This window comes from Hydra vulgaris, chromosome 06 (genome assembly GCF_038396675.1).
Source record: "Hydra vulgaris chromosome 06, alternate assembly HydraT2T_AEP".
In the NCBI taxonomy this organism is placed as follows: Eukaryota; Metazoa; Cnidaria; class Hydrozoa; order Anthoathecata; family Hydridae; genus Hydra; species Hydra vulgaris.
Genome location: NC_088925.1, coordinates 46,344,164 through 46,363,727, shown reverse-complemented (window position 1 = coordinate 46,363,727; position 19,564 = coordinate 46,344,164). Strand labels below are relative to the sequence as shown.

The 19,564-nt window shown below is 29.9% G+C and overlaps 1 protein-coding gene across 2 annotated transcripts in view; it reads left to right on the top strand.

Moving 5' to 3' along the window:
- Nucleotides 1–7,698, top strand: part of LOC100206706 (protein PF3D7_1417600) — a 53,610-nt gene extending 45,912 nt beyond the window's left edge. For both annotated transcript variants that reach the window (XM_065800296.1, XM_065800295.1), the window contains one exon: nucleotides 4,638–7,698. In XM_065800296.1, coding sequence (XP_065656368.1) covers nucleotides 4,638–4,823 — 186 coding nt within the window. In that variant the 3' untranslated portion in view covers nucleotides 4,824–7,698. The remainder of the gene's footprint in view (nucleotides 1–4,637) is intronic.
- The last annotated feature ends 11,866 nt before the right edge of the window (nucleotides 7,699–19,564 follow it).

Below are 19,564 nucleotides of genomic sequence, written 5' to 3'. Positions count from 1 at the left end.
CTAATACATAAAAAAAATGTTGCGCGCGCTCCCATATCCAAAATTTTAAAAGTACGACCCACCCTAATATATATATATATATATATATATATATATATATATATATATATATATATATATATATATATATATATATATATTATATTATATATATTATATATATATATATATATATATATATATATATGTGTATATATATATATATATATATATATATATATGTGTATATATATATATATATATATATATATATATATATATATATATATATATATATATATATATATATATATATATATATATGTATATATATATATTAGGGTGCATCCAACGCCCCATACATTCAAAAATTGATCTGTCCCTATTCTTAAAACTTTCTATTGGTTCTCACAAGACACCCTGTTAAATTTTTTCAAAATTGAATGAGATTTAGGGGGGCCACCTCAAGTCTGAAACTTGCAACAAGACCCTAAACAGAAGGAAAAAAACTTTTTCAAAAGTATGTCATGTTGGGTCTTAAAAGAAGCGAAACTTTATAAAAATTTCAAAAATAGTTATCATTTTTTTGTTAAAAATACCTTGAAAAATTTTTTTGACAAAAACATAAGAAAAAAGGTTTTTTTTAATTTTTTGTTAAAAAATAATAATTTTTATGCAATAAAACTTAGAATAATAATTCTTGTGTAAAATTTTGTTATTTTTGAAATTTTTATAAATTTTTGCTTCTTTTGAGACCCAACATGTCATACTTTTGAAAAAAAAATTTTCCTTCTGTTTAGGGTCTTGTTGCAAGTTTCAGACTTGAGGTGGCCCCCCTAAATCTCATTCAATTTTGAAAAAATTTAACAGGGTGTCTTGTGAGAACCAATAGAACGTTTTAAGAATAGGGACAGATCAATTTTTGAATGTATGGGGCGTTGGATGCACCCTAATATATATATATATATATATATAAAGATTTCTGTAGACAAAATTAAGCATCAAGAGATAACCAAAAAAGTTAAAAATCAAATAGGGAACATAAAGCTTTTATAGGTTTTGTTGTAATATGTATTTTTCATAGAGAATTGGATATGCAAGGTGCTGCAGCAACAGACTTTTTTCCAAACCATTAGATTAAAAAACTTTTAATTCATCATCACCCAAGGTTCCAGAGCCATATATACTACTTGATTTTTTATTTTATTTGCAGTTCTCTAACAACCCTAAATTCTAAAACATGAACCTTGTTAAACATGGCTACTGTACAGAGAAACAGGTTGAATACCCAACTTTCAGAAGTGTTGGGTGGATCTGAACCTCAAATCTCTTAATCATCTATATATTCATAAGTGCATAAGTGTTAGCTGCTTTAATCAAAACCTTTCTCTCCTAACACAGATTTGCAAAAACAATAGTTGTGCACCATTCAACACTCATTCAATATTGTGTTAATAAACTTGTGTTAATAAACTTGCAACAATAAATTTTGCAAAATTAAACTTATCAGATTCCCTTATACAGTCCCAAGAGGTTAAGTTAATTTTCCTGCATGACTGTTTAAATTGAGTTATATTAGGAAGATCATTATTATAGACAAAAAATATCATAAGACTAAGAATAGAATCTTGTGTTACACCAATAGTTACTGGAATCAAAGAATAGTGTTATTTATGATAGAGAATTTTGATATATTTATAATATTATAATTTTTTTAAGAGGATATGAAGAGAGTTTATGGAGAAGACCAGTATGCCAGTCTTAAACAAATATTTTTTGGTATGTCAAGCTTGATAGTCCTTGCCTACCAACCCATCTAATGCATGATAGAGCGTTATTGTTATAACAATTTAAAAAAATCAGCAGTAGAACGAAAGATATTAGAAGTTTTTTAATTTTTGATAAATTTGATTAATTAATTGAATGAATTAATTAATCAAAGACTTTGCTAATGATAGTAAGCAGACTGATTGAGCGATCAGATATTGATTGATAGGTCACTAAGTTATTAGACTCAAGATAAGATGTTAGAAATTTGTTAGTTTAAGGCTCAAAGTTTATGCTATAATAATAAGAAGACTGGTCAAGAAATATTTAGATGCGTCAGAGTAATTTCCAGAGTTTTTTAAAATTAGAACTACATGTGTCATTTTCCAGCTAGCTGGAAAACAAGAGTCAGTTAAGCACTCAATAAATCACTTAGAAGGTATTGAAGAAAGATCTAGAGAACGCTTTTGTAACTATACCGATACTTATGTAGTTTATAACTAGAATGTTGTTCCGATCGCAAACTGAATAAGAGTTTTAGTAAAAAATATGAAAAATAATTGAGTGAAGAGGTGTTGAACGAAAGTAGTGAACGAAAGAAGTGAACGAAAGCACTGTCAGCGAATTCAAACCTGATTTCACAACAAATAGGTGAAATGATATGTAAGTATATGCATGTTACTATTAGAGTCTTAGTGATTCAAAGTACAATTGCAATTAAGATATTGTAGATAGTGCATGACAACCTAAGATAGTGCATGACAACCTAAGCAGTAAGTTATGCAGTAATCAACACAAAGTTGTAACAAAGACTTGTTATGTGGCCACAATAAAGCATCAACATGGACATCATCCATGCACAAATGGCACTGTTTATACTCTGATTTTTTAATTTGTTGATGGAATCAACTTCATCAAGAACTACTACAGTGTTTGGAAACCTAATTATCAGCTTGGCATTGGCTAAAAGTAGGCATTGGTGCACCTCTACTATATATATAAACACAGTTATGGCTGAAAATGATCCGTCCACCCAATATTTATTACAAATTTTATAAACTTTTTTCAACTGTTTTTGAAAGAATTCAAGTTGGGTGAATTGAATAAGAACATTAATAGCATTTCTATGGAGCCAGTCAATTTCACCTGATGGCAAGTTGCCCCAGTAAACTTTTGGCAGTGGCTGCACCAATTGCTGTCACATTCATACCCAAATCATAATTACTGAGTATTGCTTAACAAAAGGTTAACAAAAGATGCAATGTATATGAGATTATAACTTGAGTTTGATGGCCAGCGATATCAGTTTACTATGTTGCAATTTTTGTATTAATAATTCTTAATCTTCCACAGGGTTTTCTAAATTTATGCCATCTTTTCACTTGATATGCTAAATAATACAAGAACAGTTGTCTTAAGCATTTGAAATTTGCACCAATTGTCCAGTGAGACTTGCTGTCTTCTATTAACAGTTATACTTTTCATTACCAAGTTATGTTTTAGCCTTAATCTAAGATTATAATGATTGAATTACATATGTTTTTAGTTACCTATAATCCATAATATTAAATATCATTATCTATAATATTAAATACAAAGCCTTACATATCACCAAAGACTATTAAAGATTAATATGACAACCATAAGATACAGACTAATCCAGATAGATTTTATAAACATCTATAAATGGCTAAACAACTGCTACAACTGTCAAACGATTTTTCCAAAAATAATTATAAATACTATTACAAGGGGACATTCATTTAAACTAGAAAAACTTTATTTTTGTCTAGCTTCTTGTCAAAACTTGGAAAATCCAACTTACGAATTCAACAAAATTCGTTAGACAGTCCCTAATATTATCAAAAAAAAGTTCTTCAAAAGTATATCATGTTGGGTCTCAAAAGAAGCAAAATTCTATAAAAATATTAAAAATAATCATTTTATAAAAGAAATTATTATTTTAGATAAAAAATATTCACTTTTACAAAAAAATATTATGATTTTTTTTTTTGAAAAACTTTTTTTTGTCAATATTAGGAAGCCGTCTGATATTTAAGGGACTTGAGCTACCCTAAAAATCTTTTTTTTATTGAAAATTTCTTTAATTCCAGTATTATTACATAAAACACATTTAGGTGTTTAGAGTAGACATTTTCAAAAAATGTTATTGTAAGGGTTTTGGTTTGGGCACCAATTGTTTTTACATTTATCTTTTTTGCCTCTTCTTTTTCTGAAAAATTAAAACACACATTTTAAGAAATAAAGCACACAAAATATATAAGGAAATATATTGTTAAAGTGACATCATTAAAAAGATAAGATATTACATCATGTTTGGTTATAAATTTAAAAAATTATTTTATTATTTTATTGTGGTATTTTGGCTAATATAGTATAATATAGGGTGTTTGTCAGTGATATTGTACATGTGGTGCAAGTTTCATCAGTGAAACAAGAAAATATCAACACCTGTTAATGAACTTGAAAGAAATATAACTAAAGGAAATCAGGGTGCATCAGGTGTAGTTAAACACGCGCAACATTATGGTGATACAATTAACTGGACTAACAAGTCCGAATATGTTATGTTGCAATGAAATTATTTTTACCGAAATATGACAATGAAATAATAAAAATTATAAATAACTGAACATAATGTAGTTTTTTTATCATTTTTCTTATTTTTCTTTATTATCATACTAAACTTATCTTTTATTTGTTATTTTTCAAAAGCCAAGAAATGCAACATTTAAAGTGTAACCCACCCAAAAGTGACTACCCACTATAATAATAATAATAATCATAGTTAATTTTTTTACAATACAATGTTTTAGAAAATTGTCGATTCTACTTACAATGTTATTCAGAGTTATTATTTTACTTTTTAGCGTGGTCTTAATCCTAATCAAATTTACTACCCAGCAGAATCTAATGAAATGCAACAACTTCTTAACATGGGATTTTTTGACCGCAAATTGAACCAAACTCTTCTGACAAAACATTTAAACAATGTTGGAGCTTGCATTGACGAACTTCTTAAATATAATGATAATAATTGGAACATGCGTCATTAAATAAATGATCATTAGCTTAACCCTATACTTTATGAATTAAAATAAAATTGAATAAAAAAATATTTTTGTCTGGAATTATAATCATCTAATAGGCTTTTATTTGACTAATATTTAATGAATATGGGGTTTGTTAATTTATAGCAACATTATGCAAAAGGAGAAAAAAATTTAAATAATTTTATTTTTCATTTATAGATATGTAAAACAGTATACACATTCTCACAATCGCAGTTTACATTTTCTCAATAAACTTTAGCGACATCATTTTTAATTTATTTCACATTGTTTTCTCAATAAACTTTTAGGATGCCATTGTGTTTAGGGTTTTTAAATTGTTCTTCATTTTTTACTTATTTCACATTATTTCACTAAAAGCAGGTAAAAGTTCAATGCTGTCAGTTTGTTTAGAATGCAGGGACAAATGCAACAAAATCTTTTTTTTGAAGAGTGTGTTACATCTATTTTTGATTTAGTCTTTTGACCTCGTTGCTCAACAGTAGATACTGGGTTTACTGTCTTATATCATGAAAGTAGTGTTACCCCTTTATCTTTATTTTTAAACCATTTCACAGCCTGAAGTTCATTATTGTTAAAATTTGTGCTTAATAAAGAATTGATTCTTTCTCTTTTTTTTTTTTTATAATTTTTTTCTTTGATAACTGGTATTGAAGATATAATTATTCAAAACAGCGTTTTGAATGATTATATTTTCCATACCAGTTATCAAAGTATAATTTATGCTATCAATAGAGCTGTATGATTTAAATTGTGTCCATGACCGTAAGATCTTAAAAAAACATAAAATTTGAATTCGTGTTTTTGGGGTTTTTTTGGGTTGTACTGTTTCATTGATGAATTACTTTTTTGTGAAACAAACTGTTTATCAATCCATAAAACAAACGTTTCTTTGTGTTTCGGTTTAAAGAGGAGTGCTTCAACATTAATAATAGGTCGCATCTCCCATCAATTATCTTTTATTATTATCAATTATATTCTTTGTTTGGTATATTGTTATCATTGCAATTGAAGAACTTGTTTTGTTCAAGATAATTGACAGTCGTAACTTCCTCAGTTTTTTAAAGTATAAGTCATCATTCCAATGCATTCTGGTCGATGGCATTTGAACAATGCTCATAGCATATATGTTTTCAATAAACTGTTCGATTTTATATTTATCAAGTTAAAGTGGTTTGTTAGAATTCTATTGATCATCATATTTATTAGATTTTTTGACAATTTATTGTGACATTTGGTCACTTAAGGAACATTTTACATACTAAAAATACTCAAGAATATGTGCATCACCGTCTGTTTAATTTTCAACCTAATAGTGAAGAAATTTTACTAAATTTTGTCTGGATTTTATACTAGATATGGCTCCAATGGTTTTTTATGAAGGTTTAGCTGAAAATTTTTTTTTTTTTTCAATCTTGTAATCATTATAAAGGAACTTTAAAGATTTTTAAGTGTTTAATTATTATCAGATTTATCCTCTGTATCAGTTGAAGCTTTTTATCCTCTGTATCAGTTGAAGCTTTTTATCCTTCGTATCAGTTGAAGCTTTTTATCCTCTGTATCAGTTGAAGCTTTTTATCCTCTGTATCAGTTGAAGCTTTTTATCCTCTGTATCAGTTGAAACTTTTTATCCTCTGTATCAGTTGAAGCTTTTTATCAGTATATAAATCACTACTATCTGATGTTTCTGATTTTAACTTTTCGTTCTGTCTATACGTTAATCACTACCATATGAAATTTCTGGATTCTGGGCTCCAAATTTTATAAAAGCGTGATGAAGTTTTTGACAAGGATAAGTCTCCATAAAAGCACATTCATCATCAGTCACAAATATGACTTTTCAAAAAACTTTACTATACATTTTAAAAAACACAAATCAGAAATATGTTATTATTTTGTTTTTTTAAGCTAAGGTGCATGATTTGCTTTAAAGCAACAATTACCACGTTTTTTTAGGGTTTTTTTTACCTTTTTACTAATTATAAAATCTAAATATTTTTGAAACCTTATTTTGTCGTGAACAAAAATCAAAGTAATCTCAAAATGCTACGAAAGTTACCACTAAATTAGTAACAACGGTTTCTCAAAAGGAATTTTTTTATTTTTATTGTAAAGTAGTCACAATCAAAACTACAATAATGTATCAAAACTACCAAAATGATGTTATAGTTTACTACCTTTTAGTTGGACTCTGTATTTGATTCCATATACGGTATGTTAATTTAAAGGCACTTTGCAATATAGGGTTAAGTTATTTCTTTGTTGTGATCTTATTTTATTTGTTTTGTTTTGTCATATTAACAATTGTTTATTTTTTTATAAAGGGAGTTGTAATAATAAAGTAAACTAAGGCAGTTAACAGTACGTTATATTAACATGTTTGTTTTTTATCTTATATATAAAAAATCTTTTGAAAAAGTATATTATTCAATTAATTATTATTAAATACGCAATGTAATTTTTTTGCTGTTTTAGCTTAAGTGAGAAAATTGTTCAATATTTTTTTTTAGTTTTTAAAAATGTAGTCGAACTGGTTTTATATTTTTAGCATTCAACACTTGCTAAGCCGTAAATAATTGCAATATTACCGATATGATTTTCAGTTTTGTAAATATTGCACACATTGATGATAAGCTCTTCTATATATTGCCAATATGTTGCAATTGTTTTGGCTTATGTAGAAATAAAATGTTTCAAGTTTTTTTTTTCTTTTAAATTTGTGTCAGTTTTAAGTAATTTTTTTGTGTAAATAGTAAAGTAAATAATTTCTTTTTTAATTGTCCTCTTTTTTTTGCTTTTGTATCGTAGTTGTACCATTTAAACTTTTATTTGCATAATATAAAGCATTTAGTTTCTGGTATACATTATCCTTTTCTTTACCGTAGTTAGCGACTATAGCCGACGCGAGCAGGTATCAAGTGTGAGTGTGGGAAGAAGGGTTGCTTTACGGTTTTTGCCGACTTAAAAAATAAGCTCCTTTAATTCCTTACTTTGCTAACTAAAGATAAACAGTCCAAATAAAAAAAATGTTAATAGTAAATAAAACTAAAGATAAATAGTCCATCCTATTTTTCCGATTAAAGAAAGTTTCCAATTTGCCGACTGAAGTACAAAAAAGTCCCAACTTGCCGTCGGGCGTTATAAAAATTAAGTTGTGTGGGGGAGGGGGATCACACTCCACCTATTAAAGTGGCGTTTTAAATATTAATAAATATTTCAAAAAATGCTGAAATTCGGCACAAATGTTTAAAGATTTAAAAAAATTAACTAATTACATTAATAACATAACTATCTTGATAATGGGCAACAAATTTCTACCAGTTTTTTGATGTTTTTAGAAATTTTAGGCTTTTTAAAAATCCTCTCTCTTTCGTTTGTTACAGTGAATATCTTCACGTAAGTTATGTATATAATATCTATAAAACTTCAGTAGCGTTTTTATATTGAGTTGTAGAAAAATCAAAAAAAAAAAGTAAATAAATATTAAAAAAAAAAAGATTCCAGTGGTTTAATTTGAACCACGGCGTTTTGCTTCTGAAACCCTGCGAGTTAACCCCTCGGCCACACAAGCATTTTGACTGATGATGATTTTAAAAGTGTTTAAGGAACAAAAGTCTTTATAAAATGGAAATATATACCAAAATTAAGGATATGTTGCCGAAATGAAATTATCAAGTGAAAAAAAAACTCAAGAACTTGATATATATTAACATTACATAATTTAAAGTTTATTTACGCTAGATATTTTTGTACATTTTCGTATAAAACAAAGTGCTGCGACTCTTTCTCGCCATTATCTCGGTTGCAATCGCTGCCCAGAGTTCTGTGTCAAACGCGTTCGAAAGGTGGGGTAACCATTGTCGCGGTTTTTACGTAGGATAGCGCTACGCTCTCCTGCTTAAAAACCGGGACAATGGTCACACAATCAAATAGGCACTGCTACTATTAAGTTGAGCATTTTTATACCAATAATATAAAATAAATATAACTATATATGCTTTAATTAATAAATGTAAATGCAATTATATATGCTTTAATTTATAAGTATAAACACAATTATATATGTTTTTACGATAAATTAAAAGTGAATTGATTTAAAAAAATTTTATAAAATATTGCTCAATATTTTGTGAACTTACAATTTGTTTACAACTTACAACTTTTGGAGTCATTTGGAGTCGAGCAAACTACGCAGCAATATCAGCACATGTTGCAGCCGTTGAATGGGAAACAGTATTCACTGGACTAAATGCAAACGAGGATTACCAGCTTCTAGCAAACGTGTACAATGAAGCCACTAACCTACATATTCCGTCAACTATCACTCCCTTTAGAGAAAAACAGGAGCAATCGGTAACACCAGAACTTATTGAGGCGGTCAAAGCTAAACACACCTCTTGGGCCAAGTACATTAATGCAGGTCAAGATACACACAAATTTCTCAAAATATTGCATCGTACTGCCTGAAAAAATATAAAAAAATGGTCAAAGCTGGTAGGCAGAAGTACGAAGGGATTCCGAAAGCAACCCTAAACGCGTACATGCATATGTAAGAAACAAGCAGAGCGTCAGTAACAATATTACATCGCATGAAACAGTCAATAGCAACATCTCAACTGATACCGGCAATATATGAGCATCGTTAAATAACTATTTTCAATCAGTCTTTGTTTTAGAGCCCGAAGGTTCAATGCCAGGCTTTGAAAGTCGTACTGAACCAGTTTGTGTCATCGATCCAGCAAGTTTCTCTATTGATATAGTACAAAAATGCCTAAACAACCTTGATGAAAGCAAATCAACCGGCAACCATGGCTTACATCCACGGGTCCTTAGTAAATGTTCACCTTTGCTAAGCCTCATTCGCTTATCAATAAGTGTTCGTTTGCAACTGGTGTAGTTCCTAACTTGTGGAAAAAATCGAATGTAACACCTATTTTCAAGGAGGAGAGTAGGCTAAAAGCATCCAACTACCGGCCAGTCTTGCTTACTTCCATACCTTACAAAATTATGGAAAGTATTTTACAAAAAAAGAATAATGGAATACTGCATTGCTAATGGTCTAATTTCGCCAAACCAGGTTTGGCTTTGTTCATCGTAAGGAATACGTATCAAACCTTTTAAAAACTCGGAACATCATGATGGAAGCAACTCACTGCAGATACGCAGTAGACGTCATTTACACAGACTTAGCAATAGCGTTCGACAAAGTACCACATTAACGCCTTCTTCAAAAGCTGAGAGCGAACAGTATTCAAGGCGCTCTCGTTGACTGGATCGCAGCTTGGCTAAGCAATCGATGTCAACGATTGGTTATATACGCCATTACTTCTGAGTGGAAAGCTGTCACTAGTGAAGTGTCTCAAGGCTTGGTCTTGGGCCCATTGCTATTCGTAATCTTTTTAAACAACCTGCCGGACAGAATTACTCATCATATGAAACTGTATGCCGACGACAGCAAAATAATAGGGATAATTAAAAAGGAGTCAGTCAACATCACTCTCCAAGATGACGTTGACAGAGGAATGGAATGGTCACATATTTGGCTCTTGCATTTCAACGTTGAGAAATGCAAAGTAATGTATGTTGGGCGCGGGTGTAACAAGTCAACGTACAAATATTCAATGTCTTACGTCGACGGCACCCGTCGTCCTCTCAAAAAAACCGCCGTCGAAAGAGACCTTGGTGTGATGGTCTCAAATGACCTTAACGTCAGACCGCAAATAGAGTCAGCCGCATCAGTAGCAAATAGAATGCTAGGGCGACTTAAAAAAACATTTCGCAGTCGCAGTTTTTATTTATGGTGCACTCTGTATCTCACTTACATTCGCCCCCATCTTGAGTTTACTGTACAAGCCTGGTCACCGCATTTAAAATCAGACATTGCCATTATCGAGCAAGTCCAAAATCGAGAAACAAAAACAATATCGACTATTAAACACCTGTCCTATGAAGATCGACTCCAACGACTCGGTTTAATAACTCTTGAAGAACGCCGCAAAAGAGCAGATCTTATCGAGCAATTCAAAATCACTCGTAAACTCGAGCGTCCGCAAAAATTTTCAAAAAGTAAAGATAAGTATATTCTAAGAGTCCATAACCATAAACTAGAACGTCAGATGGTAAAAAACTGTGGGGAGCGATATAACTTTTTTTCAAATAGAATTGTCACCCCATGGAATGCGCTTTCGCAAGAAGCAGTGAAAGCTCAATCCATCAACGCTTTCAAAAACAACATAAGAAAGTAACTTTATAGATACAATTGCTGCTTTGTCTGTAGCTTCTGTATCTCCATGTTCGTCAGCATAGAGGGGCCTGGTGTAGTACCTCTTCATCAAATTATAAATAGATTATTGTATTTGTATTTGATCACTGAATAATAATAATAATAATCCTGTTCTGCAGTAAGGTAAAGTGTATTTTTTTTTTTTTTTTTTTGTGATGAGCATTAATTTTTTAAAGAAGTATGATTGAAAAGCGTTTTCAGATGTTTACTAATAAAATAAAAGTGTTTTTACAGTCATTTCTAATGCTAGCGACAAACTTCAACCAGACTGGATTGATTGCTTGTAATTTTTTGGAAAATTGTTGCTTCTTTTAAACATTGCAGATCGAGTTAAAGAGCTGTAAACAATAGCCCAAGGGCAGATCCATAGAGGGGTTGGGGCAATGGGGGCAATCCCTCCCTCCCTTACATTAATTAAAAAAACATTTTTTGTATTTAGTGTATGTAGCCGTTTATAAAAAAAGTATACTTGGTTTGTTGATTATGTTAACAAATCATATTACAAATTGATCGCGTGTAGTATTCTTTCATTGAATCTAAAAGTATATTTTCACGACATGACTGTCGTTGTACTATTCTTATCAGGTAAAACTACCATCTTTTTCAAATATTGTTTTTTCTGCGACTCTAAAAATTTTCCTAAATATTTCTTCGCAGTTTTCTGCTTTATGTTTTAAAACAATTAACAGCTCTTTAATACAATTTTTTGCTTTATATAAATCTAAACTTTTTTTATTGAAACAACTAACTGAGCCCATTTGTTAAAGAGAACACATTTACTGCACAGCCTAAGATACAATAAAATCACTTTCTCTAATTGATAATAATAAAGTTCTTGCCTTTGATGAAGATGTTTTGTCATTCCATTTAGATATATTGTCCAGTGCATCAATTATTTGTGGAAACTCAATACCCATCGTGTTTCGCAGAGTGAAAGTAGTTGCGAGTTTAGCTATTTTAATAATAAAATTTCGTTTCGCAGAAGCACTAAAAAAAGCAACAACTTCGCAAATAACTCTCAAACAATTTCTTATTACTTGTACGTTTGAACTCTTGAATAAAATTAAATTTAAAGCATGATTATAACATGGACATCAAACAGCATTTGACGCAACTTGTTGAACTTAAACTACTGCTCCTTTTTGCAATGACGACATAACACTACAACCATCTGTCCCCACACCAACACATTTTTCTAATAAAAAATGTGTAACTTTATTTTCCAACACTTTTATAACAGATTAATCAATAACTTTGACGTCAAGAATAGGTTCATCGTAAATGGATGCATTACTTTTAATTTGATAATTTTAATCATGCAAATCAACAAATCCAACAAAATCTTCTTGAACTGATCCATCAGGCATCAAAGAGCGTAATATTGTTGTCATTTGCGACTGATATGATGCATCAGTTGTTTCGTCAAACACAATAGCATAAAAATTTGATTCTCTAACACGACTCACAATTTGTTCACATATTTCTTCTCCAGGGCATTCAATTAAAGCATTTTTTGTGGTTTTGCTAATGTATGTTGCAGAAGTCCTAGCTGTTTTTAAATGATTTTCTAAATTTAAATTGCCACAATTTATTCTAAATTTTAGCAACTCTCGAAAATTACCTTCAATTGTTGTTACATTGGAATCGTCTATATCTAATTAGCTGCCATTATCTCTGTGGCCTCTAAAAGGAACGTTTTGTTTTCCTAAAAATATAACTGTTTCAACAATAGGTGCCAATAGTTGACAATTTTCTAAAACCTGTTGAAGCCGTTTAGTGTTTACTCTGTTTACAATATCCATTGCTGGTTTACTATAGTTTTTTAAAAAACACCTTCCTGCTTCAACAGTTTTCTTGTGATACGTTGCTTTATCGTGACTTGTTATATCTCTGTCCTTGCCAAACAGTTTAGCAAACACCTGCAATGGCTGCTTAACTAGCATCTGAAGTGTTTGTGAGATCTTGCAGTCCGGTAGTATGAAAATAATGCCTAATATTAGCAGCATAGTTCCTTTTTTCTATCAGAATATACTAACCATTCGTAACCATTCGTATTTTTTCAGATGAGTATGATTAAGATATCGCTTTACTCGATTATTTTTCTTAATGTGAACTGAATGCGGCATTTCGTAGTCAGCTGATGGTTTCCATGGCAATTCTAACAGGTTTTTTATAATTATATCATCAATAGTTGTACCGACAAAGTTTTTAATGTCATTAATAAACCTAGCATTGGAAATCTGGCCTAAACATGTTCGGCTAATTTTAGTGGATGCAGAGTCACGTAGAGGCTCACTTATAATCTGTTCATTTTCTGAAAAAGGCATAACATGTCAAGTGAGATATCATTCCTTTTCTGTTTTCTCCGTTTATGTCTTTTAGTTCTGATTTCTCATATTCAACATGTTGAATAGCAATATTAATACTAATTTCCGGTGATGGTGCTGATGCGTGATGGTGGTGATGGTGCTAAGGAGGTTTTGAGTTCATTCGTTCTTTTAGTATCCTTAATAGTAACAGTAAAACTAATTTAAGTTATTTCAACAAATTTTCATTCTTCGATGCTAAAAAGAATGAATCTTAACTACTCTGCAACCGAAAAGGATTAGTTCTCTTCATTACGTCTCGAAAAAATATTAATAACTATGGCAACAATCTATAACTTTTTTTTTTTTTATAGTAAACTGATATTAAATTAATATTACAAAATTGTTTATAACTACTAGTTTTGAAAGTAATTTTTTTTTTTTACTATTTAGTTTAAGTGTCGTTTAAGTCAATAACATGTAATCAAAAACTTTACTTAACCATTTAATATACTCAAATTAATTGAATTGGTGAGAAGAAGAACAGTACTAGTCCATTTTTTGTTATTTGCACTTTTTTTCATAATTTCATTTAACTTATGTCGATCTCTCTATGTACTACAAAAACAATATTAGTCCATCTTCTTTCATTATTTTTTGCCATATATTTTTCCCAAACTATAACTGTTTAAAACTTAAAGATTGATTACAGGGCCATCCCGAGGGGGGCGTAGGGGTGTCTATCCTTTCTACGAATTTTATTAGTCGGCAAATTGGACACTGGAGTCGGCAAAATTGGATTTGCAACACAAAATTGGAGTTGGCAGTCGTCAAATGTCAGAAAACGTGGATTTTTTCTTTTTTTTAGATTAGTTATTGGCCCAAAAAAAATTTCTTTGGCTTTAGTCGGCGAAAAGCAGACACGTCACCCCCTTCCTTCCTTTAAAATCTCTTCGGGACGGCCCTGATTGATTATCTCGAAATGAAAATATTGGACTAGTACAGTTCTTCTTTTCACCGATTCAATTGCTGCTACCTGCTTAATAAATAGCACTGGTTTCTACTAAAACAACTATTAAATTAATTTAACAGATTTGTATTACGTAAGCTATTCTTTCAAATTATAAAAAAAAAAAAAAAAGAATTACTGAGATAATTGTAGAGATAATTACTTAAAAGAATTTTAGAGAAGCTATCCCTAACGTTCAGTTTATTATGTCACTGAATATATTTGAAGCAATAAAATATTAAACTGCGTCATTAATAAAAAACTAAATGAAAAGTAAAGTAATAAAAAGAAAATGTGTTTTAATGTTTTCTTTTCAAAAATAGAAGCCATAGTAAATAATTAAATAAAAAGAATTTAGTATTTAGAAACTTTTATAAATTCTTTTTCGCTTTTAAACTTTCAACGTACTATCTAAAAGTGATTCAATTAAGATGTGCCTTGCAAATTTTAAACCGGACTACCGAGATACCAATATATGACATCATTTCATAGTTACACCAGTTAAAGTAGTTTATTTAGGGTTAAAGATTAAAATTAAAAGTTAAAGAGTAATATATAAGTATTAGTATAAGAATATGACAGAAAAAGAGTAATATTCAGATGAATATTATATAAAAAAAGATTTGTGAGGTTGCTGAAAAATCACCCCTTCCCCTTACTTGATAGTCTGGATCCGCCTCTGCAATGGCACGGAAACTAAATCCATCCATCCAGTGGTTTAGATCTTGAAATCACTTCTTCAATTGGTTGTTATGGAAAAAAAACTCGTATGCTTTTTTTAATTTTGTTGCAGCTTTTACTTTCAACTTCTTCCGTGTTAGTATCAGGGTTTTTATCAAAATCGTTTAATAAAATACAAATACAAAAACAAATACGTTGATTCTAGATATCCAAATTAAATTCAAATACAGTAGAATCTCTCTAATTCGAATTTTATGGGGAAAAATAAAAGTTCGAATTAGAGAGATTTTCGAATTATAGAAAGTTGATTTTTCTTTAAGGCATTTTACGGCGACTTTGTATTTAATCGAATTATGGAGGTTTTCGAATTAAGGAGATTCGAATTAGAGAGATTGTACTGTATATGCAATCGGCATTTTTCAAATACAAATGCAATTACAAAAAGTCGTAGTTTAGGTTAAGAAAAAATATAAAAATTTTTCAAGACAAAATTATAAAATAGTCTACTATATAGAAAAATGTACTATATAAAAAAATCTACTATATAGAAAAACGAAAACAAGTATCCTTCTTACAAATATCCCTTAAAAACAAATTTTTAATTTATTTTAGCGTTAAAAATGAAAAAAAACAAAACATCTTGACATTTTCTAAATAACACTGGTTAAGCTAGTTTATGAAACTGCAAATGCATTTCAATCAAACAAAAATATTTTAATAATTTTTTAATCAAATACAATGCGAATGCAAATACGCCAAAATAGCTCATTTTTACCAAATACAAATGCAAATACTTATACAAATAAGTATTTAACCCCAAACCCTGGTTAGTATAGTAAAAATTACTATTTATCACGAAGTTTACCGATATAGTTTTACCGGTAAATCGGTAACACAATTTTACCGATTAGTTAGTTTTAGGTAAAAACTCAAAGTTAATATGCACACATCATAAGTAAAAATTTATAAATTTATATTTTAATGGCTAATGACATTCATATAAAGTTGTTTATAAGTTTTTTTTGGTAATAAGATTTATTTATTGTTTCATAGTCAATGTTATAATATTCAAATAATATAATTACAGTTTCTTCTCGACATCTCTACGTGTGATAACAATGCATACTGTGTTAGAAACAGAAACCATAGGCTTAAATCTTATACATGGAGATAAGTGGTGTCCAACTTCTCGAAGTAAAATTACAAAACTTTTATCAAATAGTGAAATAATAAACGAAATATTAGTTTAAAATTAACATGAGGGTGTAGATGCACACTTCAAAATTGCTGGAGTATCACCTTTTAAGGTCTAAGGATTGCATAATTAAGTAAAATCAGAGAAGATAAACGAATCAAATTGACGTTATTAACAAACTTTATTTAAAAACAAGTCGCCACTTCTCTTAACATATATGGAAGAAAGTTTTATAAGAAGTCAATAGTAATAGTTATATGGAAAGAGCAAACTGTTTTGTTTAGATGATAGTATTGTTGACTAATAAAATTGCAGAGTCAACAACATATAAATAAATACAGCTAACTTGCTCCAATTGACTGATCATAAAAAAAATTTTGTGAAAAATTGCATGTAACAAACTATGTAGCTCAACGTAAATTAGGATTAGAAATAGGTATTTTAGCCATGCCTAATCCTAAATTTGGAAAAACTATTCCTGATGCAACAGTTTAACTGGTCAAATCTTTTTACTAAAATGATGGGCATAGCCGTATAATGCCTAGTAAAAAGGACTATGTAAACATAAAGAAAAATGTTGCCATTGTGACCAAAATAGTGTTTTACAGTTAGTGCTTTAGGAACACATTCAGTGTGCGTCTGTGCTATTCATCAAAACTTAATACTGCTTTTGCATCCTCTTGGTGTGACTTTCAAAGAATTATTATCTTACAATTTCTGTGACTATATAAGGTAGAATTGTTACCTTATATTGTCTGTGACTAATAAAAACTGTCTTCTTTTTCTTTCGGCATTTCCCGTTTAGGGGTTGCCACAGCGGATCAAACTCCTCCATCTAGCCCTGTCATGAGTGTCGTCCACTGACACACAAGCCACTCTTATACCCTCCACCACTGCATCCATAAACCTCCTCTAAGGAGTCTACCTCTCTTCTTCTTACCTGGAAGTTCTATCCCCAAAACCTTCCTGCCAATATAGCTCTCCTGTCTCCTGTGTACATGTCCAAACCATCTAAATCTTGATTCTCTAACTTTATCTCCAAAACATGCTATATGTGCTAATCCTCTAATAAAAACTAATAAAAACTGTATGATGTGGAAATGTGAAAGGTTAAACTTAACAAATAACAGAGCCAATGTTTAAATAAATACAAATAGTATGTAAAAAACTGCCAAAACTTGCATCATATATGAAATGACAGCCGTATTTTAGATTGAATATTTATAATATATTTATAAAATCAACTCACAAAGTAAAAATAGTTACCTGTTGTTAAAAAAATCATTTGCAACTTTTTGTGCAACTCAAGCAGCCCTGGCACAGTGGTTAGAGTTCACGTTAAGAGCTAAAAAGTTTAAGGTTTGATGCCGGCGCTGGCTAGATGAACAAATTGATAAGGAAGGCGTAACCTTCCTGATTAAATGCTCTTCCACGGTTCTTCGTAATAAAATTATTAAGTCATCTTGTATTACCATAATAAAAAAAACACGCCTCTTTTGTTTTATTTTTTTTAATATTCTTATTTTTGTATTTTTTCTTAAAATCTTACGCATCAAAAAGCACAGATAATACTGATAATACAATCATGTATTCCAGTCTTTTGAAAAATGTATCACTTTTGATCGCATAGAACTTTTGATTACCACTAACCTCTCGGAAACCGTAATTTTAATCTATTGCAAAGTTAGCATTATGATTGCAAATACTCTTTCTGTTGTTTTGAGAATTTAAAGCACTAAAAATAGTTAATTTCATTCAAATAAATCATTAAATGAAGTTGCTTATCATTTTATTATATATCATAAAAGGTAGTGTCTTTTGTCTTTATATTTATTAAAGTCTTATGTGTTTATTCTACTATATTTCGGTAGCAAAATATGTTATTAAAATTATTTGGTCGATAAAAATATGAACATTATTTAAAAGCTTCACAGACCTTTTTAAAAACTGTTAATCTTGGTAATAGTTCATTAGTAAGTAGTGTCTAATGTTAAATACATATATCGAAATACTGGTAGTAGTAACTTAATTTTATAAGCATTTAACGTGATATTTACTACCTATTGCCTTCTGTTGTGAATATAAAATATAAAAAGTAATGATGATATAATGAAAAAGAATTTATAAACCGGCGCCGCGATCCCTATTTTTTCCGGCGCCACTATTTTTGCGAAATAATTCAAAAAATTTGATCAAGGATAAAACTGACTTTAACTAGTTTAATGTCAATAATGAAACATATCATATTACTTTTAAATGTTACTTTTAAAAGTTCTAAATAATTTAAATTTGATTTAAGTTGCTCAAACGCTTGCGCTTCAGACCGTAAGTGCATTTTTAGAGGAAAAAAAGAGAAAATTACATTCAGTTGTTAACAAAACTTCTGGAAAAATACCATTAACTTAGATGGAAAATTCTCTTTGAATCAATTTTTTGCATTCTTACTAAAATTTATACTGATTTTATATAGATCTTTTTGTAATGGAATAAAGATTTCAATCTATCAGAATGAACATATGCTTGCGGATTACTGCTGGTTTTTAAAAGGAATCTTCAAACAACTTACAAATAAAACTAAAGAACACAATCCCACAAAGCCATTTAATAATTTTCTCACTATACCACCTACTAAAAATTGATTCATTGCAGTGGATTTCTACATGTCACGTATGCTACTACCTCTTAGAACTTAAAATACTAAATACTTAATGCTCCTGGTTAGATAAAGGCTTGCGATAGTATTTCCATTGAAATACTTAACTTGGGCGAATGTAGATTGATCTGAGCCTTGTAAAAAACTTCCTGAGCAAAAAAAGTTTTTGGAATACAGTTTTCTTTCTTGACTCTACTCAAGGTTTTTTTTTGTGTGCCTCTTTCCAATAACTGCTCAAGGTTAGCACGAATCCTGATAATACCAACCTAGTTGACCCAAGATCGCCACTTATAATTGGTGATAGTCTACACATCAAGATACCCTGTAATTCAAACTTTGAAATCTTTTTGTCTGCGGAAAATAATTTGATTTGAATGTTCAAGTTAAGTGAAACTTTGACTTTATAGTGCGATTTAAAAACACTTGTAAAATGAGAACCACTGAATATAATTTAATAAAACTTGGTGCAAATGTAGCATATGGCCACACTAAACTCTGGATAAAACTTAGATTGGTTAAACTGGTTAAAGATTTATGGTAGTTTTAATTTATATGTTGTTAGTTTTTGCTACGTAGACCTCAAAACATTACCGATTACT